The sequence below is a fragment of the Typha angustifolia genome, chromosome 14 (assembly GCF_048772165.1).
Source record: "Typha angustifolia cultivar Huaian chromosome 14, ASM4877216v1, whole genome shotgun sequence".
Lineage (NCBI taxonomy): Eukaryota > Viridiplantae > Streptophyta > Magnoliopsida > Poales > Typhaceae > Typha > Typha angustifolia.
The window spans coordinates 3,502,282-3,522,225 of NC_133252.1; the positions used below are offsets into that span (position 1 = coordinate 3,502,282).

At 35.7% G+C, this 19,944-nt stretch overlaps 1 protein-coding gene across 1 annotated transcript; it reads left to right on the forward strand.

Annotated features, from left to right (window-relative positions):
* The first annotated feature begins 3,809 nt into the window (after positions 1 to 3,809).
* On the forward strand, positions 3,810 to 17,822 carry LOC140776549 (DEAD-box ATP-dependent RNA helicase 18). Its single transcript, XM_073120286.1, has 11 exons — positions 3,810 to 4,157; positions 5,843 to 6,079; positions 12,382 to 12,639; positions 13,242 to 13,321; positions 13,440 to 13,545; positions 13,661 to 13,774; positions 14,820 to 14,918; positions 15,000 to 15,089; positions 16,351 to 16,457; positions 16,522 to 16,665; positions 16,854 to 17,822. The coding sequence occupies exons 1-11, from the start codon at positions 3,888 to 3,890 to the stop codon at positions 17,293 to 17,295; spliced, it is 1,947 nt and encodes a 648-aa protein (XP_072976387.1). The 5' UTR covers positions 3,810 to 3,887; the 3' UTR covers positions 17,296 to 17,822.
* The last annotated feature ends 2,122 nt before the right edge of the window (positions 17,823 to 19,944 follow it).

Below are 19,944 nucleotides of genomic sequence, written 5' to 3' on the forward strand. Positions count from 1 at the left end.
AACAAGAATGTAGAAAGAAAAGAGGTCTTATTTTTTTTTTATTCTCTCCTTACTTTTAAGAAAGTTTGAAGGATGTTTATTTCACTTTAATAAAAATATTAGAAATAGCGCGAATGAGTGGTAAAATATTTTGTAGAAACTTTATCAAAATCAAAGACTTTGATGTTGAGATTGTAGATATGATGTTAATCCATGCTTAATTTTAAGACAGAAATGGTTCGCCTTAATGTGCTTTAGATATTTATATATTTTATTATTACCGAGTAAAAGCACAACTACTAAATTATTACATGTCCTAGGAATATATTATATGAAGCCCTTTTAAAATTAATAAAATATTAAATAATATTTAAGATATAAAGAACTTATCTAAATATTTTTCTTGCTTTGTGAAATATTATGAAAATGAGATCGTCCTAAGCAACATTGATGGTTGCCCTAATTATGCAAGGATGGTGGTTGAGATTGCGAGCGTCGATTAGATTTAGAGGCAATAGCATCAATTAGATGGCAAGCCATGGTTGAACAATAAGTGTCGACTAAGTTAAATGGCACAATATTGATTTGATGATGGGCGATGATTGGGTCACGATTATCGATTGGATAGAAGGGGTCGGTGTTAGGCAACCAACTGAGTTAATTAGTGGTTTGATGTCGATTGGATAGCGATGTCATTGAGTTCGGGTTGTAACCTTATTGGTGATGGTTGAGTCACACTAGGTGGTGTTAGCGAGAGATAAAAATTGATCATGTTTTTAACTTAGGAAAGTTGAGAGATACAGAGAAAGATTTTTATTATTATTATTATATTACAATAACTCAAGTAATTTATGATAGTCCCAAAAATATAGTTAATTAATAGGTTGAATATGCAATTAATTCATGTTGATAGAGGAAATCACAACGAATTGTGTTGCATGCATTAGTTTGCTAATAGATTTAATTTTCTTAAGCCTTATAAATTTAAGGAATAATTTCATTTCACCCCCTAAACTATCACCCATTTTTATAATGGTCTCCTTAACTTTTTTTTGGTACACACTGACTCCTTGAACTATTAAAAATATTTCACCCCCTTAATATCGTTGACGGAATTAGTGAATTGACCAAATTGTCTCTCCACTTATAATGACAGAATAGTTAAGTGGTTTAGCTAATATTAAATATTTTTTTAATTCTTTCATTGCCCTCTATCCTAATCCCATTTCTCCCAAAATTCTTTTATTCATCTCCCCTCTTTCTCACGCGACATCTCCTCCGAGCACATCCCACCCTAGCCCAACCTGAGCACCTCATTTTCTCTCTTCCTCTCTTTCTCTTCTCTCTTTGTGGTTATGCTTCAGAATCTTTGCAACAATCCCATAAAAAACAAAACAACTAACGAGAAGGGCGTAGACCCACATCCCCTTCTCCATGCCTATCTCTCCAAGACCCCAATCTCTAAAAGCAAAGAGACACAAAATTATTGAAAAATCTGATAAAAAGAGGCTAATAATGGCAACTTTTTAGCCTTTTGTACTAGAAGGAAGAAAATTTTTGGTGAGTGGTTGAGAGAGAGTTCCTCCCTCCTAACAATCTTCCTTTCTTTGTTTGCCTTGCTCTTGGCGCACTTAGCTTCAAATTGCTCAGACAATATTTTTTTTCTCTTAGCTTCTCAACTTTGGATTTGTGAATGGTCTCCATCAGCACTCTCCTTTTCTTAAAGACATTACCTTTTATCTCTTGTGTCTCTATGCTTACAATAACTAGAATGTTGCCCATTCCTCTTGGCCTCCAAGGCTTGCTTTGCACGAGATCGCGAGTGAATTTTCATCAATTTCTTGATGATGAATCCATCCTTCACAAGCTTCCAGATATTCCAGCATTAGTTGGCCATGAAGATCTTGTTGACCTTATTAGGATCAAGCCAGACCTTGCAGCTGCCACAAACGAGAATGCTCGTGGTGAGCTGCTTCTCTAACTTGAGCAACACCATCGCCTCTCCTCAATCTTGATGTCAATCGTTTGATTTAATAGAGAAGGAGAAGAACGAGGTCAACCTCAAGATTGGAAAAATTGAGAAAGAGGTGGGATGCAATAGAGATGGGGAGAGGAAAAGGTATTTTGGTCGTCATAAAAGTTTATTTTAAGTTATCACTACATATAAGGGTATTTTGGCTATTTAGTTGTCACGTGACTATCACATGACAACATATGGATGGAAATAGGTAACAGAACCCTAACGGAAGTGGTCAAGTTAGATATTTCTAATAGTTTAAAGGGTCAATGTGTACCAAAAAAAAGTTAAAAGGGTCATTGTGAAAATAGGTGATAGTTCAGGAGGTGAAAAGAGAATTATTCCTAAATTTAACTTAAGACTTAAAAAAGTTATGCCTTTCAATCTATGGTTATAATTTATTAACCATGTCAAAGAACCTACCTAAGTGGGCACTTAAGTTGAGCGAACCCTAAGTTTGGAGATGAAGTAAATCACTTAAAATTCTATGATAAAATTCTTTAATATCATGAGATATATGTTGTCTATTCATAGCAAATGGAGGAGCCAAATTTTTTATTATGAAAAACTTTTATTATCGTATTATCGCATATATGCAAAAATTCTTAAAGGAATAGAAAAAAAAATTTAAATAGACTAGGAAATTATAATTGACTTAGTTTTATTGGGTTCAATGGATGTAAAATAATTGGTGATTTAAAGGGAACATTTGATTGTTAGTGTGAGATCTACCGTAACAAATGATATTTCTTTGACTAGAAAAATGATTTTCTAAAAAAAATCTAAATAAATCACATATTCAAATGTTCCTATTTTTGGGTTAAAATTCACATCTAACGAGTTGAATATGCAGTTCAAATCTTACTTATTTTGCTCGAGTTGAATAGATGTATTTTTGCTTAATATAATGAGAAGAGCTAGAGGATCTTGTTTCTAATATTTGATTTTATATTTTCTTTGTTAAGTAGGTATCAAAGGAAAGGATGCTAAGAGAAAAAAATAAACTAAAGCCTTTTCTATAGGGAGGAAAAAAAAAACTTTTTAATTTTGATATAGCTTGTATATGACTTTGTGGGTTATCTAAATAGCCATACTTGTAATATTGTGTAGGTGACAAACTATAATACATAAATACTTTAAAGGGGTTATTATTAGCTAGCAATAACTTTTATTATTAGTTTTGTAATAAAGCTGAGCCTTTTAAGCTTTCGCCAAAAGAAATAAGAGAGTTGTAATAATAAAATACCCCCCCGTTATAACTTGTTCGTATCGAGAATCGAACTTTTAAATAATCAGCAATTTGGGATAAGAGTAAAAAAACGTATCGTTGTTATTTTAGATAGTTGGATGGAAAAATTATACAACTCTATCCATTATGAGTCTAACTTATAAGGGGGAGATAGTCGAGAGGGAGTTGTGGGCGGAGTAGATCATGCCAGTTTGCAATTGTATCTGTACAAAAAATAGATTTTTAAGAATCTCAAACTCTGTTTGGTTGAGTGGAATATATTTTTATTTCGGAGGAATAAACCTATTTTATTTTTGAATAAGTGTGCCAAACAGTGGATATAGTTTTTGGAATAGAAAAATAAAATAAATCTATATTATGGAATATTTCTATTCTATATTTTCACTGGAATAAAAATTTTAGAATAACTCACCCACTTATTATTCTAAATTTTCTTTATTCTGCAGCCAAATTACTCTAAAGATTAAAAAAAAACCATGTTTATAGTCAGATCGAGTCTTTAATTAAACAACAGCATCAATTCCCACGAGCAAAAGAAAAACTTAAACCAAAGTCGTCGCCGATCTCCATCACAACGCCGGACTCTTCAAAACCCTGTTTAAAACCCTAGGCCGCTACACCGCTAAGCTTCAGGGGAAAGCCATGGACGCGGAATCGGATCCTTCGAACCGAGCCCTAACGTCGACCCTGTTCTCCGAACTCGCTCCTCCTCTCTCGGAGCCCGTCCTCGAAACCCTAGCCCTAGGTGGATTCCGGCACTGCACTCCTGTCCAGGCCGCAACCATCCCTTTACTCCTTAGCCACAAGGATGTCGCCGTCGACGCCGCCACTGGATCGGGTAAAACCTTAGCTTTTGTCGTGCCCTTCGTCGAGATTCTTCGTCGGTGCACCTCTCCGCCCAAACCCTACGAGGTTTGATCTCCTCTCTCTCTCTCTCTCGATTTTTTTTTGGATATTTCTAGATGATTTGAATTAGAAGCTTAGTTGAAGTAGTTCGAAGTTTGGAGGGGTAATTGTTCACTACAAGGTCAATTTTAAGTGTCGTTAATGTTGGGAATATGTGAAATAGAGAGGAATCCAAACTTTGGGTTGGAAGAGCAAGGTGCTTGTTGCTTCCTTTAAGATAATAATTTCCCCACTAATAGTGCAGATGGGCTCTTGGAAATTCTTATCTCCAAGACACAATGCCTTCACTATCAATTACCAACTCTAAAGATCAAGAACAAAGATTGAAAGCAATAATCCATTTGATGAAAGATAGATTGTTATATGTTCCACGGTGCTCTCTTCCTCTCTATTTAAATAGGTTTAGAAAATGCATCCGGTAAGAATAAACATCATTTCATATTGGGACACATCCCGTAGTAAATAGCACCTTTGGTCCAATTAGATTATTTGGTTTAATGGATTAAAACCGTTTTTATGACATCCGTTCAAAAACCCCCCTTGAGGCAGTTCAAATATTATTTGATCACTTGTCAAACGGTGCTTTCAGTTTGGCACCCATTCATTCGTGAACGCTGTCACCTTTCTAACGCTAGTATAATGCTAGTTCATTTTCTCTCTTCTTATAATTCTTATCTTTCTATATATATATATAACTTTGCTTTATTCATGGAGCTCCTCCTAATGGAGGCTCTCCAAACACCAACAAGTTTTGGTAAGGAGTAGCAAGAGCACATCTCTTTATATAAGAGATGCAATCCTACAACTCTTTATTCCCAAGCTATGTGGGGCTAAACCAAAAAATTCATGATTTCCCTCCAAGAGGGCTTACTAAATTTCTAGAGGGAAACTTGAATTTCATGAATTGCCATATGTTCGTTATTCATGCTTTTGTTTCAAATTATTTGAGAAAATACTCTATAGCCAATGCCCAAACTTCTTGAAAGTTTGGAACTTCTTTAACAAAATCGAAGGAGATGTTAAATTGTGAGACAAGAAGGGATCTTCTACTGAATTATGTTGGTGTCCTATGGAGAATATTACTTTCTCTTCCCTTCCTTTATATTTATTAGTTATAAGGTGAAAGAGTGAATTGCAAGAAATGGTTCGTTGGCTCATTTAATCTTTTATAATTTACCTTCAATTTAGCCAAATTTTAGTACATTAACTGATTCTTATATTTATTTGAAATAAAGAATTCCTATATGAAGGTGGTAAAAAGAAGAGTGTACTCATTTTAGTTCTTAAATCATTGCCGAAATTCTGGAAAATTAAGTAAACAAAGAGTCAGGAATTGGAACTTTAGATTGAGGATAAGTATTGTGACTGGTGGGCTTATGTTTTATGAGAACATTCACAAGAGTGTTTGAGAGCTTCTATGCAGCATCTGAAATAGAAAAAGAGAGTTTTCAAGAGTTCACAAAGCTTAGTTGGAACCCTTTGTCTAATTTATATGTTTGATGCATTTTATTATCTTCTTGAGGAATATTGTTGCGCCTTTTATCTTTTGATGATGACTGAACAGTGAGGTGTTCAGACTTGATGTAAGAAAACCAAGTGTTACTCATTTTTCTGCTTCCTTTTAGTTCTGGTAACTTCAATAATATCTTTCTTTTGAGGCTGTACTTATATGAACCTCTTTTATGTACCAGATTATGGGAATTATCATATCTCCAACGAGAGAATTATCGGCACAAATTTATCATGTTGCTGAACCTTTCTTCTCAACAATGCCAAGTGTAAAGTCTATGCTTCTTGTTGGAGGGTTAGATGTTAAATCAGACCTCAGGAAAATAGAGGGCGAAGGTGTGAATGTTTTGGTGGGCACTCCTGGGAGGTTACATGACATAATGGAGCGTCTAGACATTCTAGACTTTCGGAGTTTTGAGGTACCTCCTCTGCACATTAAAAAGAAAAATGGATAAATTCTGCAGCAAATATATGTATTGCTCATCAAATTGGTGTCAACTACAGTCTAGTTTGAAGTTGAATCTCTATTTTGTGTTCCTCATCTCACCCTTTTCAAGCCTAAAAAGACAAAACAAAGTTGGAATCTACCAGCAAGAAACAAACCCACAGAAACCACTAATGTAACAAAGTGGACGATCTCAAATTTCAAAACATTTATTAACCACAAATAATAAGATCAAAAACTTTTATATAGGCAAACCCTAAAAAGACAAAAGATTATAATACCCTAACATAGAAAGACTAAACTGTCCTCAACATCAAATTTTCTTGATCAATGATCTAGGTCTGATGTCCGCACCAACATTCTCGGGTTGGAAGTAACTCGAGTCAGTCGAGTGGGCTTATAGGCAACTTTGATAGTGCTTCAATATGCCCAAGCAATTTGCTGTAGTTCATTGTGAGTAATCCACATGCTATCTGAATCTGGACGGCCTTTCCATTGGACTAATAAACAGTGAACTCCTCAGTATTAATTGCTACTTGTTTATCTAAAATAGCATTTATTTTTTTCTTTCGTGTGGATGAAAAATGGCAAATGGTAGGATCAAAAGCAGGCATATATGGAGGTGTACAAGTTTAATGGTCATCAAGGATAGTCAAATGAGGTTTATAAGCAACTAAATCTTCAATACTAATGTGAAATTAATGTCATAGTGAGAGAGAATATCAACAATATAAATTTTAGGTCCTACACATTTCAATATTATATATAAAAACTGTTCAGATCTAACATGAATGATGACATAATCTGCAACATGAAACTCATAGCGTATATATATATTGGCCTGTAGTTTATATTGAAGATTACTAGTTTCGATTCAATTTGGTGATCTTTTAACATAATGAATGAAAAATGATATGCAAATGCTTCTATAGACGTAGCGACCCTAGCATGTGGTGACATAAGAATTAAGTCTAAAGGCAATGGACTCTTGGTTTGCTTCTTTTTGAAATTCATTTGGAGTGATGATATGTAACCCCTTCTTGTGTATCACATCTTTCTTATTATCTTTGTTAGTTAGTTTAGAATGCAAAAGATTAATTTTGATTTTTGTGCCTCCAAAGTTGAAAGAACATGAAGATAGGAAACAAACACCTTTTGTTGATGGTATTGTGAACTTGGTAAATTTTTAAAAAACTTAGAGGGAAATGTATTTATTTTGGAACGAAATTATAGATAAAGAGAAGATTTGAAATTGTGGTGTAAATATTACTTTGATGTAACATAAAAAAGTAAAAACATTTATTTTTTAAGGAAAACTAAGTATGTGCCATGCAAATAGTATTAAATATTATTATTACATTTATAAAATATAATTTCAACTTAGCCATTTAAAACTAACATTAAACATATCAGTAAATTAAATTAAATAAACACTTTTTTTACCTGTGTGTACGAATACTTTTTTGTCAGTGTTATTTTTTTGCGAGCCATGGTAAAAGAAGAGCTCTTTTCTTAAAAAAAATTATTTATTTTTTGGAAGAGGAGAGAGGAGATATGGGGAGAGAGATGGAAGTGAGAAGAGGGAGAAGATTAAAGACTTAAAATTAATAGATTTAAGTCATGTCGAAGATAAAATTAGAATCAATTTGAAAGAGTATTAGCTTCAAACCAAACAAGCCCCTAAAGCCCTAGTTGTTTCCTTCCCACCCACCCCGCTTCTCATCTTGCCCAACTCTCCCTACTCCATGGCTTCATTTATGCCCTAAAGCTTCTCAACTCCCCTTCCTCTTCCAACAATCGTGATGCTGCCTCCCTGAAGATCCTCCTTTGCACCGACTCCTCCATTGTTCACTGCTGCATCGATTCCCCCTCCGTCGTTTGCTGCTGCATCAATTCCCCCTCTATCGTTCGCTGTCGCATCGAATTCCCCGCCATATTTGGCATGTCGCCTCATCCTTGAGCTCGTGGACAATGGATCCATCGACTCCCTCTGTCGTCGAAGTTGCTTGAGTGAAGACAAATAACTTAGCCCCGTTTACTTCAGGAATACATTTTTTTATTTCAAAATATAACTCTTTATTTCAAAACAATAGTTGAACACCATGATAATCCCATTCTAGAATACAAACACTGTACATCAAAATTATATCTTATATCGCACACTAACTCAATTACTAATTTTCCCTTGATATTTATCCTGTCAACCTATTTTATATCATAGATCTCAGTTTCGACCAATCCTGAGTGGGATCGGCCATAGTCGATCCTGATCCGAGTCGAAGCAACCGGTTGGCTGGTTTTGGCGCTACAACAGCTGCTGCAAATAGAGAGAGAGATAGATACAACAGACTAACAGTTAAAGGGATAGGGAGAAAGAGAGATTTTTAGGCCTTATATATGAGTAATTATTATTTTCTTATTTTTTGTAATTTTTAGAAATTTCTCAATATTTTTAAGTAATATTTAGAATTTTATTTAATTAAAATAGATCGATCCGATACAGGCGGCTGATATGGCCGATCTCAATCCCGATACCGATTTTCGGAACTTTGCTTTTTATCAAATCAAAAGATATTTATGGTAATTTCATAAAGAATAGAACACTTTTTTCTTATCTTTTCTATCATTTTTATATCACATTAAAGGTAATTATTACACTTTTATTCTAGAATATAAGTAAACACAAGAATATTTTCCTAGAATAAAGACCTCATTTTGGGAATAATAAAGAGGAATATCTATTCTAGAATTGACTTTATTCCTAAAATAAATAAAGCCTTAGGTTTTAATTTGTTATCCTCTAATTTTTTTCTTGAGTTTTGGTGGATCTTTGCTCCCGGTGCTAAAGCCATTGCATGTTGCCCAACTATTGCTTATTGCAGCCACCTCCAATGTGAGACAACTGAGCAGTCATCTCCTTTTTTATGTAGATGTCCTTGATCACATCTATCTATTTTCTAACACTTATTTTTTAATGCTAATATGTATTATTTGGTCAAACCTGATGTTTTTTTAACAACCTTTTTGGTTTTTCGACATTAATCAACAAATCCATAGATGACTATGAGATTAATCTGACCAAATTTGGATATTGACTATGAAATTAATATGACCAATCAACTCCCACCGCATCGTCCATGACTCTATGGCGATATCAAGCTCTTCAACCTTCTTATCAACACTGCCGGCAAGGTCACCAACTTAGATGTTGACAAGATCTTCATCAAGCTAACGAGCCGAGCTTGAGCTTGATCGAGCTTGAGTCGAGCCAGCCTTTTCTAGCTCGTATCAAGCTCGAGCTGAGCTCAAGTTGAGAAAATATTAGTATCGAGTACAGTCGAGCTTGCTGCAGCTCACTCAAGCTTGTTCATTTACACCTCTAAGTGGAGCTAGTGATGATGATGATGACATGGAGGAAGCAGTGGTGGTAGTGACCAAAACCAATGTTTTAAAAAGCGGCCGCAGGTGGCGGGCGACCACCCCACGGCCTAGCGCCTAGGCGGAAGGCGGGCGACAAGGCGGATGACAAGGCGGTCTAGTATTTTTAATATAAATAATAAATATAGTATATACAGAAATTTTAATAGTGCACTAAACCAAAACACTAAATAACATTATCACATTGGCTAATTGTTTATTAGTGATAACTAAATAACTGAGATATCTGTTTACTAACTCTAGTTTATTCACATGAATCACATTTCAAAATCCTCTAATAAAAAATTATATACTTAAATAGCAGGCAATTAGTAATTCCCCCAATTAATAATGCATGATACTGAAAAAAAATTCGTTCTATGTAATCTTAATTCAATAATTCATAAAGCAATTATCAATTAACTCCCCTAAATTTCTAATTAATTCCTATAACTAGATATTATAGCAGATTAAGAGTAATTGAAAAAATAAGCTAGGAAAAATTGGGAACATTTAAGCTCGGGAAAAGAAAACAGTAAACCCATTGATTCATAATGGGAGAGAGTGGGAGAGAGTGAGAGCAACTGAGAGAGACTGAGAGAGTGAGTAAGAGAGGGAGAGAGAGGAGAGATGAGTACCCTTGTGGGAGAGACTAACTAAGAGAGTGGGAGAGAGAGCATCGCACGTTGTCGCCCGATGCCGTCAACCGCTTGCTTCGCTGTGGTCGCCGCCTTTCGCTACTGTCGGCTAGGGAAGAGCTAGTTCTAGGGTTTGTCGGTGAGAGATGTGTAGAGAGAGAGAGAGAGAGAGAGAGAGAGAGAATGAAAGATTAACATAGTGTTTGGTTTTTTTTTATATTGGTCAGTTTTATTAAACCCGGTCCGCTATAAAATCCGACCCGCTCACTAATAACCTCATCTCGACTTGGCGGGCCAAAGCGCTAGCCCGCTAAGTCGGGCCAGGCGGCCCGCCTAGCGCTATTTAGTGCCTAGGCAGCCTACCAAGGCGCTTGGCCGCCTTTTGCCAACGCCTTTCTACATGGCGGGGCGGCCGGTGCACCACCCCGCCATGGTGGCCACCATGGCGGCCGCCTTTTCCGCTTTTCAAAACAGTGACCAAAACAAAGTGATGGTGGCAATGGGACGAGGTGGCAAAGGTAGAAACAGTGAAGGGGAGGCTGCAACAATGGTGAGCGTGACGGTGGTGGGGTAGAGGAAACAGATGTTGCCGTAGCTAGTGAAGTGGTAGTCAGCAAGTGGTGACCGACAGAGAAATGGCGAGGTGTGATGTGGCTGTGGCAAGTGGCACTGTCGACGGAAGGGGAGGTGGCTGGTGAGATGAGCGTGACATCAATGTAGTGGCGCCTCGAGATCGGAGTTGTAGCATTGAGGTAGTGGCGACATTGAAGTGGGTGGGCTCTAACGGTGAAAGTATGATGCGGCGTCAGAGAGGATCTCGATGGTGTGCTTTTGTTTTTGTATTGTTTGGTCATTGTAGCTTGGAGCCTTGGAAGAAGATGATTTTGATTTGAGTTTTGGGGTTGATGGTCACCTGAGAGGGGGGGAATTTTGTTGCTGAGGTTGACTTAGTGGTGGGTTTAGGCAGGCCACGTGGGAATTAATTGGGAGAGGAAGGAATTTTAGGTAGATTTGGGGGAAAGGAAAATTCAAAATTTGGATGGATTTGGGTACTTTTGGTAAGGTAGGATATAATGAAGGATTAAGCCCTAAATTTGAATTTCAAAATTCAAAATTTTGAGATATAAGGAAACAATAAGAATTCAAATTTTGAATTTTCAAAATTTCTTACCAGAGAAGTTCTTTGTTTCTTGTTTTTTTTTTTTTGCTCTCTTTGTTTTTTTCTTTAATATAGACTTTTTTTTTACTTACCTATGGTGGAGAAGATGATAAAAGATTTGACAGTGGTAACAACGGAAGAATTGAAGAAGATGGCCGCCAAATCTTGCTTTGTGGTTTGGCAGTGACAGGTCTTCTTGTTGTTTGATGACGAGCGGCTCAATGATTGCAATGATAAAAAAAAAGAATAGTAGAATTTTCAGCACTGATATTAAAATTGATGTAGGATGATGATATAAGAAGAACAAAGTAGTAAACCCACGGAATCCACCGACGGAGTGTTGGAAGGTACCAATAGAGTGTTGGAATTCACTATCGTAACAAAGTAGGCGATATCAAATTTCAAAACAATTGTTAACCTCAAATAACAATTTATATAAGCAAACCCTAAAAGGACAAGACAAATACCTAACATAGAAAGACTAAACTAACCTCAAGATCAAAGTCTCTCTCTCTTATGATGTCTGATCAATGGTCTGTGTTTGGTGTCCACACCAGATCAGTTCAAGGATAATCAAGAGGTTGTGTATGATAAGTATGGTAATGACAGATTCATACCATGAGGTTGTGGAAAAATGACCTTTTTTTAGTTCTTTATATGAGAAGAAATGGAGGAACCAAGTGTATAATACATGTAACATTTTATAAATCTCTAACTTATTTCCATCCAAGCTTGTCAATGAATGGGATCCACATCAGCCTGGTGGTTAAAGATGAAAATAAACTCTTTTCACCCTATAATCTATGAAGCAGTATATAGTGATTACCTAGATAAAATAAATTTTCTCCTATGTTGCAGTAGAACTTTTATGGCAAAGGCCGAAATTTACAGATATGATAGAGCAACCACCTAATATCATGCTTAATATGACTCATGCTTGACATCAACAACCCTGAATACATGTACTATCTCCCACATGTATTTGTTCTCCCTAACTCTTTAGAATTTGTTCATCTCCATTTTATTTTGATATCTTCTATTGATTACTCTTTGTTGAAACAGATCCTTATTCTAGATGAGGCTGATAGACTACTGGATATGGGATTTCAAAAGCAAATTAGCTCTATCATTTCTCGTTTACCAAAGCTCCGTAGAACTGGCCTTTTCTCAGCTACTCAGACAGAGGCAATTGAAGAGCTTTCTAGAGCAGGATTGCGAAATCCTGTTAGGGTTGAAGTTCGAACAGAAACAAAGCCACAAGATAATATGCATCTCTCACAAGAACTAGCTTCCAGAACGCCATTGGGTCTCCACATCGAGGTATGCTGATAGAGTTAGGCAATTGTGATTCGGAATGCTTAGCAACTTAGCTGCTCTGCCAGTCATGAACATCTGTTTTACTCTTCTTGGGGCCTTACTAGATTTCAGCTGTTCTCTATCTGACTATGTTTGTTGAGGCACAATTCAGATTTCTAGATGATAATAATGATCAACTGGTAGTTAGCAAGCCAAATTAAATATGCCTAATTTCTAATATGCAATGAATAACCTAAATAAGAAGGCCAGACCAATAAATTTAAAGCTTCTTGTTGAACCTGTTGGCACTTGTCAGTAGCACGTGTCTGTAACATTACCATGTCCAACCTTAATGTTCAGTAAGAAGGATGCGTGCTTTGGAAAAAGAATGAATTTTCTAGTTGCATATTTCTATGGGATATTTCCTTCATAAGTAGGATGCAGAGTGGCCATATGTTTGTTAGTTATACTTTATAGGTTGATCTTTATCATCTATTTATACTTATCTATGGAGATATATATGCTATCATGATGTAAATTCCTGCAATTAGTTGGGTTAATTTCATTGCTTTTATACCATTCATCTTTACACCTGAATTGACTGAATCCTTCTTCCTGTTGTGCAGTACATGCTGTGTGAAGCACAGAAAAAGTCATCACAGCTTGTTGACTTCCTATTGAAGAACATGTCAAAAAAAATTATAATGTCCGTGCATACATCACCAGCCAAACTTATGTGCTATCTTTGTATATCCGTTTGAGATGAACTTGATGCACAGGGTCTTGTATGCTATTGTAACTTTTCTCTGTTTTACTTATTACAGCTACTTCATGACATGTGCTTGTGTTGATTACTGGGGTGTTGTTCTTCCACAAGTTAACATACTTAAAGGGTGTCCTCTGATTCCTCTTCATGGAAAGATGAAGCAGGTAAGACAAGTAATTTAGCTGGAGAAATTGGGTTTCTATGTACCTATTAAATGTGTCATTCAATCTATTCATTGATGCACCTTATATTAATTTTAGATGCTGGACTTTTCTGTAGACTGCTAGAGAGAAAGCATTGGCATCTTTTTCAGCTCTTTCAAGTGGTACCTTGCTATGCACAGATGTTGCAGCAAGAGGTCTCGACATTCCAGGTGTTGATTGGATTGTGCAGGTAGATTTTTATCTACTTAACCAGTCCCTTAATATGTAAACTATGAGCAGCTTTCTGCATTCATTTATAGCTTATAAAGAATCAGAAACATTTTATTTCAGAATAGTTGGCTCAATCAGTTTCCCATTTCTATGTTCTGAAGCAGTAGAAGATGTATATATTATATTGGATATGAGTTGATTTATTTGATATACATTGTGATTAATGTGTTTGCCTGATATTGTGACTAGTAATCTCTGGTTAATAATCATATATTCCAGTGGTACATGTAAGCCATACTGCGCATATAAAAATGTTCCTGATCTTGCTCGGTTCAGAAAAGCTCCATAAATTACTGGACAGAAATATCTTGAAAAACAACCCTAACATGTTGTTGAACAATTCTTCATAATATGTAGCTTTCTCCTCCTAGGTCAAATGTTTACCAACAAACACTTTGTAGAATTTTCATTCACCTGCTTTTGTAGGGAAACTTAGCTTATGGAACTTAGATACCATCAACATCTACGTTACAGAAATAGGTGTACAAAACACTTGAAATTCAAATTGCTTAGATCTCTGTTGTGCATGCTGATAATGATGAAATTAAATGGACAATTTCTTGTGGACATAGTTAAAGCTCAAAAGAGTAGAACATGTAGCTGACCTGTTGAAATGATTGTTAGAAAACCTGTACAGTGTCAGTTTCTATCTACACATCTAGTATTGTACTGCTTTTATTATTTCAAAGATTAAATAGTCCCTGATGCGCTAATGACGGATAATCATAGCAGGTAGAAGTTAAGCAAATGTTGTGTTACATCATATATTTACGTTGACCTTTAAAAGGTCAAGCTTTATCAAACTAACACCATTAGAAATAATAGTACATTGATCTACTTTCTTTCTTGAATATGCCTGACAATATGGATTTATGTTACTATGCTAGCACTAGAATTTTTCATTTGGTTTCATTCTGAACTGTGAAACATAATCAATATGATACTAGAAAGATTGTTTTGTTAATTATGAAACTTATTAATTACACTAGTATGTTTTTTGACAGTATGATCCACCTCAAGATCCAAATGTTTTCGTTCATAGAGTTGGCCGAACTGCACGGATTGGTCGGCAAGGAAGTGCTCTTATATTTCTCTTACCAAAGGTTTGCCCTAACATCACTGTGAAGTGTGGACAATAAATTCTATGTTGCTTGTTGTAGTATCAAAAAATTTCTGATACACAGGAGGATGCATATGTGGAGTTCCTGAAGCTTAGAAGAGTACCCCTTGAAGAGAGAGAATGTTTTACTGATGTAGCAGATGTGATTCCCCAGGCAAGTACTTAGGTTCAGTTGTTTTCTCATCTGATGCTCCAGATATACTGGACTTTGCCTTATGGCGAAGTTCTTATTGTTAGAGGAACTGTAGATAATAACAACTATTCTAAGAACTGCTTTTCATTTGATATTTTTTTTTTCTTTCTGAAAAATTCCTCTGTTTTGCAAACATCATATATGTACTTTCTGGTGATGTTCACTTGCCCATAATAAAGGTGTGCATTTGTGCACCACTTATGCTTTTCTTTTTTCGGTTGTGACACTTGCGTGCACTTTTCAATATAAACCATCATTGGTTTAATGCTACATTAGCTGTCAGAATTTAACCTTCAAATGAAGAAACTATGAAGGTGTAGAAGAATGCGGTGATGGTTTCTGCAGTTATAACACACTGGTCATTTTTCTCTTGTTTCTCTGGTCACTGCTGACAGACTCTCCATCCTGAAAGTCTCTTCCCATCTCCTCTTTCTTCTTCTTTTGTGCCCTTCTCTTCAATTCTGTCGTCGTCTTTTTTCCGCTTTTGTTTTTTACCTTCTGCGTACTTCCCTACCTTTTCTTTTAATTTCTGATACTTCCACATGCCCCTGTTCTACTGTGCCCTGCCTTTCTACTGATTTTTTCTTCTCTTTGCTGTCGGCAGTGCTTCCTCTGTTTCTGTTCAAGTTTCTTGTGATATTTTGCTGGCAATTTCGGTTGCTGCTATCATTTTGCTCTTTCTGTTGTCTACGTATTGTAGCTATAGTTGCTTCTGTCCTGTTAATTTGTTAACTACATTTTTTACTTTGTTTCAAGAGGTGCATCCTTATTTATCTTCACCACATGCCTCACATTATCTTCACACACTCCAATAGACCTTGCTCATTGGTTATCCTGGTGCCTCTAAGAGGTTTTGTTTCTTCATATCTGTAGCCTATCTCAATGGGACTCGACAAACTTAGGGATGAATGATCTCATTTCTATCAATTCCCATCCTTTGATACCTTCGTAATCATGCTTATACATATCGAATGATTCCTATGGCATGAACAAAGAGATAGAGTAGTTTTCTTTTTGTTCTTTTTAACATGGTTTGTGGAAGTAATTTGCTATAGAGTGTAGATTCCACTTATTATAACTTCTAGGAAATTGCATTAGCTTTGTATGCATTAGGCTCTGCCTTTCCTGGTCTACATCCAAAGAAGGATTTCAGACATTTTCTTGTTGGAAACTATTTTCTACTTAAAGATTACATGAAAAAGTTGAATGTTTGATGTTACAGCTGAGGTCTGCTGCAAAAGAAGATCGTGCTGTCATGGAGAAAGGTCTTAAAGCATTTGTGTCATACATTCGTGCATATAAAGAGCACCACTGCTCTTACCTCTTCAGGTTGGCCAACTCCATGACCCTTATCTTCAGATGCCTTTCTGTTTCCTAATAGCAGCATTGTCAGGTGGAAAGAATTGGAAATTGGAAAACTGGCCATGGGATACGGATTACTCCAGATTCCTTTAATGCCTGAGGTGAAGCATCACTCTCTCTCAGTTGATGGATTTTCTGCTGTAGATGATATTGATTTAGTGCAGATCAAGTACAAGTAAGTATATTCAGCTATATGCATTGTAATATTTTAATGACTTGTCATTTCCCATAGTTATATCTATTCTTTTTTTCTTTTTCTTTTTTTTGTTTTGACAAGCTTAAACAAGTTTGTGGGTTTCTCAAGGTCTGAAAATTTTATTTTTTTTCCCCTGGTGTCCCTTTTAATTATCTGTATGTACTCAGAGATAAATCTAGGGAGAAACAAAGACAGAAGAATTTGCAAATGAAGGAAGCAGTAGCAGCTCGTGGTGAAAAACCAGAAAGAATGAAGAAGGTTGTAGATCAAGCTCCTCATATTACAAGGAAAAAAACAGGAAGACAACGTCATGCAACTCAGACAAAAGAAGACTATGATGAGCTGGAGCAGGAATATCGCCTCCTCAAAAAGCTAAAGCGTGGAGTGATTGATGAAGCTGAATATGAAAAACTTACAGGCTTTGCTAATTCTGACGATGAAGGCTCTTTGGATAGCAACTTTAAGAACTTTGGTGAGAAAACCCTCAAAGGAAACAAAAGCAAGCAATCGAAGAATAAGCAAAGAGGTAAGGCAAAAGGATCTGGAAGGAATCATCGGAACTCTAAGCACTTGAAGATGAATTTGAAATCCAAGACCAGTAAATCATGAGAATGAAATTATATGACACATTGAACAGTGGTGGCTCCTGTGAGAATTCAGCTCATCTGAAGGGATATTCAAGATGGCACTTATTAGTCGGATTTAAGTGACAGCTTGCTGGAGGAATAGATCAACTTCACTCCACTGCCCAGTGTTGAATATTGAGCTGCTCTTGTTCAGGGAGTAACAAGTTTCTTCTCTGGCAAATTTTGCTCTGAAGACTACCAGCTACCACATTTGACGGAGAATCTTATATATTGCCTTTTGGGGGTTGTCACAAAGGTAACCCAGCCTGCAAATCAAAATAACTTTTCAGGCTTCAATTTAGTCCTGTGTCGATCTTTACAGGCTTTGATTTCTACAATAATACTCCCGTCCAACACAACTATGGATCTGTATGCAGAATACCTTCCCAATTATGTATTGAGTGAACCACAAGCTCGATAGGATAGAATGTTATTTTATTTGCGTATAATTTGTAATATCCCTATGTACTTATTCTGGTAAAAATTAAATTATCTATTATCTTGGGTCCTCATGTGTGCCATTTTTCAAATTTCTTATGAAACGCCAGTTACTACTACAAGGAATGGTAGCATTTTACAAAGCATCTTTCACAGGACTACTTTCTTTAAGATGCCTATGCATGTAAGCGATCGGGTGATTGATACAACCATTGTGGAATAGAAAGTATTTGGGATACACACAACATTATGATGAACTGGAATATGCACATTTTTACCTTGGTGAGAAAATATCCTCTCTTCACGTAGTATGCCGGCCAGAATATTTAGTTGAGATAATGTTATCTTTCCTGGATCGTGTCATCATGATGAACTGGGATGATGATAGCGTGTTACACGTGAATAAACAATCATGCAAGTCTTCCACCACACATGCATATATCTGGAAGTTTACCAGCCTTGAAATTTGATGTACGACCCTGATACTAGAAAATTTCACTAACAAACACTTAACGCCAAATAAATCTCACTATTTAATCACTTCGATTCAAACCACAAATAGAGAAATGGCAAGAGAAGCAGACAAAGAACTACCAATAAATTCTTTGTCCTGGATTCATTTGGTTTATAAAGCAAACAAGTATTAAAGCGTTGACAAGATCTGCTGGCTAATTGTACGAATTTTAATTGTATCAATTAAATTGTTTCAGCTTTCATGTGAGATAAGAATCCACTGAAACAGATCCAAACCCCATTTTTTTTTCCCCTTATTTTATTTTGTCACACCTTTTTCCTGGTTTTTATTTTTTATTTTTGTCATGTAAACCATACATATAAACAATATTGAATGAAGTACAACATAACCAAGAAGTCTGTTTACTAATCTAATCTAAAATATTGGGGTAATTAGCAGTAGCAATTTTGTTTACTAAAGTAAAAAAAAAAAAAAAAAGAAGGATCTCAGTTTCTTCTATAGATTGCATCAAAAAGATTGTTTTTCTTCTGTGTTTTGATCCCAAGGGAATGGACATGACATGGAATCATGTCAGGTGTTGCATTACTTTAAGGTAATTCATTATTAATTCTCTTAAATTCATTAGGGATGTCAAAAATAAAAGTCTCTCATAAACGTGCGGTGCTGGTCAGTGGTACCCTTGGGAAAGATTGGAGGATTGGAAGTCGGCTCCCACTACCTCAAAAGTTTGTGTCCTATTGAGACTTCTTTCAAAATTAGATTTGTTTTTCAAGTATATTGGAGTGATATGCATATTTGAGAAAATTATTCAATAAATAGTTAACTTAGAAGTTTAAGTTATTAGGTAATAAATCAACAATGCGTATCATATTATTTTTACTGTTTTAATAAAAGTTATGGTGATTTTATAGATCATCTATTGGGACAAACTACACACAGGAGTATTGATCAACAAAGATTTTCGGTGCTCGAAAGCTTACACCTATGCAAAGACGGTGTGAAAAATGTGAACTATATCTTCTTTTAGTTCGTCTTCGCCAAATCTATCATTTGTTCGATCCTCCCTCGCTTTCGGATCCTTCTTCGGCTTAGCTCATGAATGAATTTCTGGACTAGCTAAATTATTTCCGAAATCCCTAATACTTGTGACCCCAGGTATCCATACTTCTTGCAAATTACTGGTGGGAATTGTGGCAAGAAAAGAATAAGAGAATTTTTCACAAATGTGCTCTCATATGCTTAGGTTTTCTATGAGGTATCCATTCCCATTTCTCTCAAAATATAACGCATATTAAATTTTTTAAGATACCTCTTGTGTTCGGCTCGACGTAACACACATATATAAACAAAATTTAATTATATGTTAGATAATCAATTGACTCAAAATTTTAAATAATAAAATAATTGATCAACAATGCATATCATATACCTCTACGAGTTACAGGTGTTGGTTAATTTATTTGGCACCTGAAAACTCTATTATCATTAGCCGTTCTCTTTGGTTAGGCATAAGATAGAATGAAATCTATTCCTCCAAATAATCCAAAAGCTATCCTATTCCTTCAATTCCTCTAAAACCATCTTCACTTTTGAAGGCACATTTGAAGTTTTAGTATTACAAGGCATATATGCATTTCTATCTCTCAGGAGCAACACATAATATATATATATATATATATATATATATATACCCTTGATAACTCCATGCCTCACCTAGTG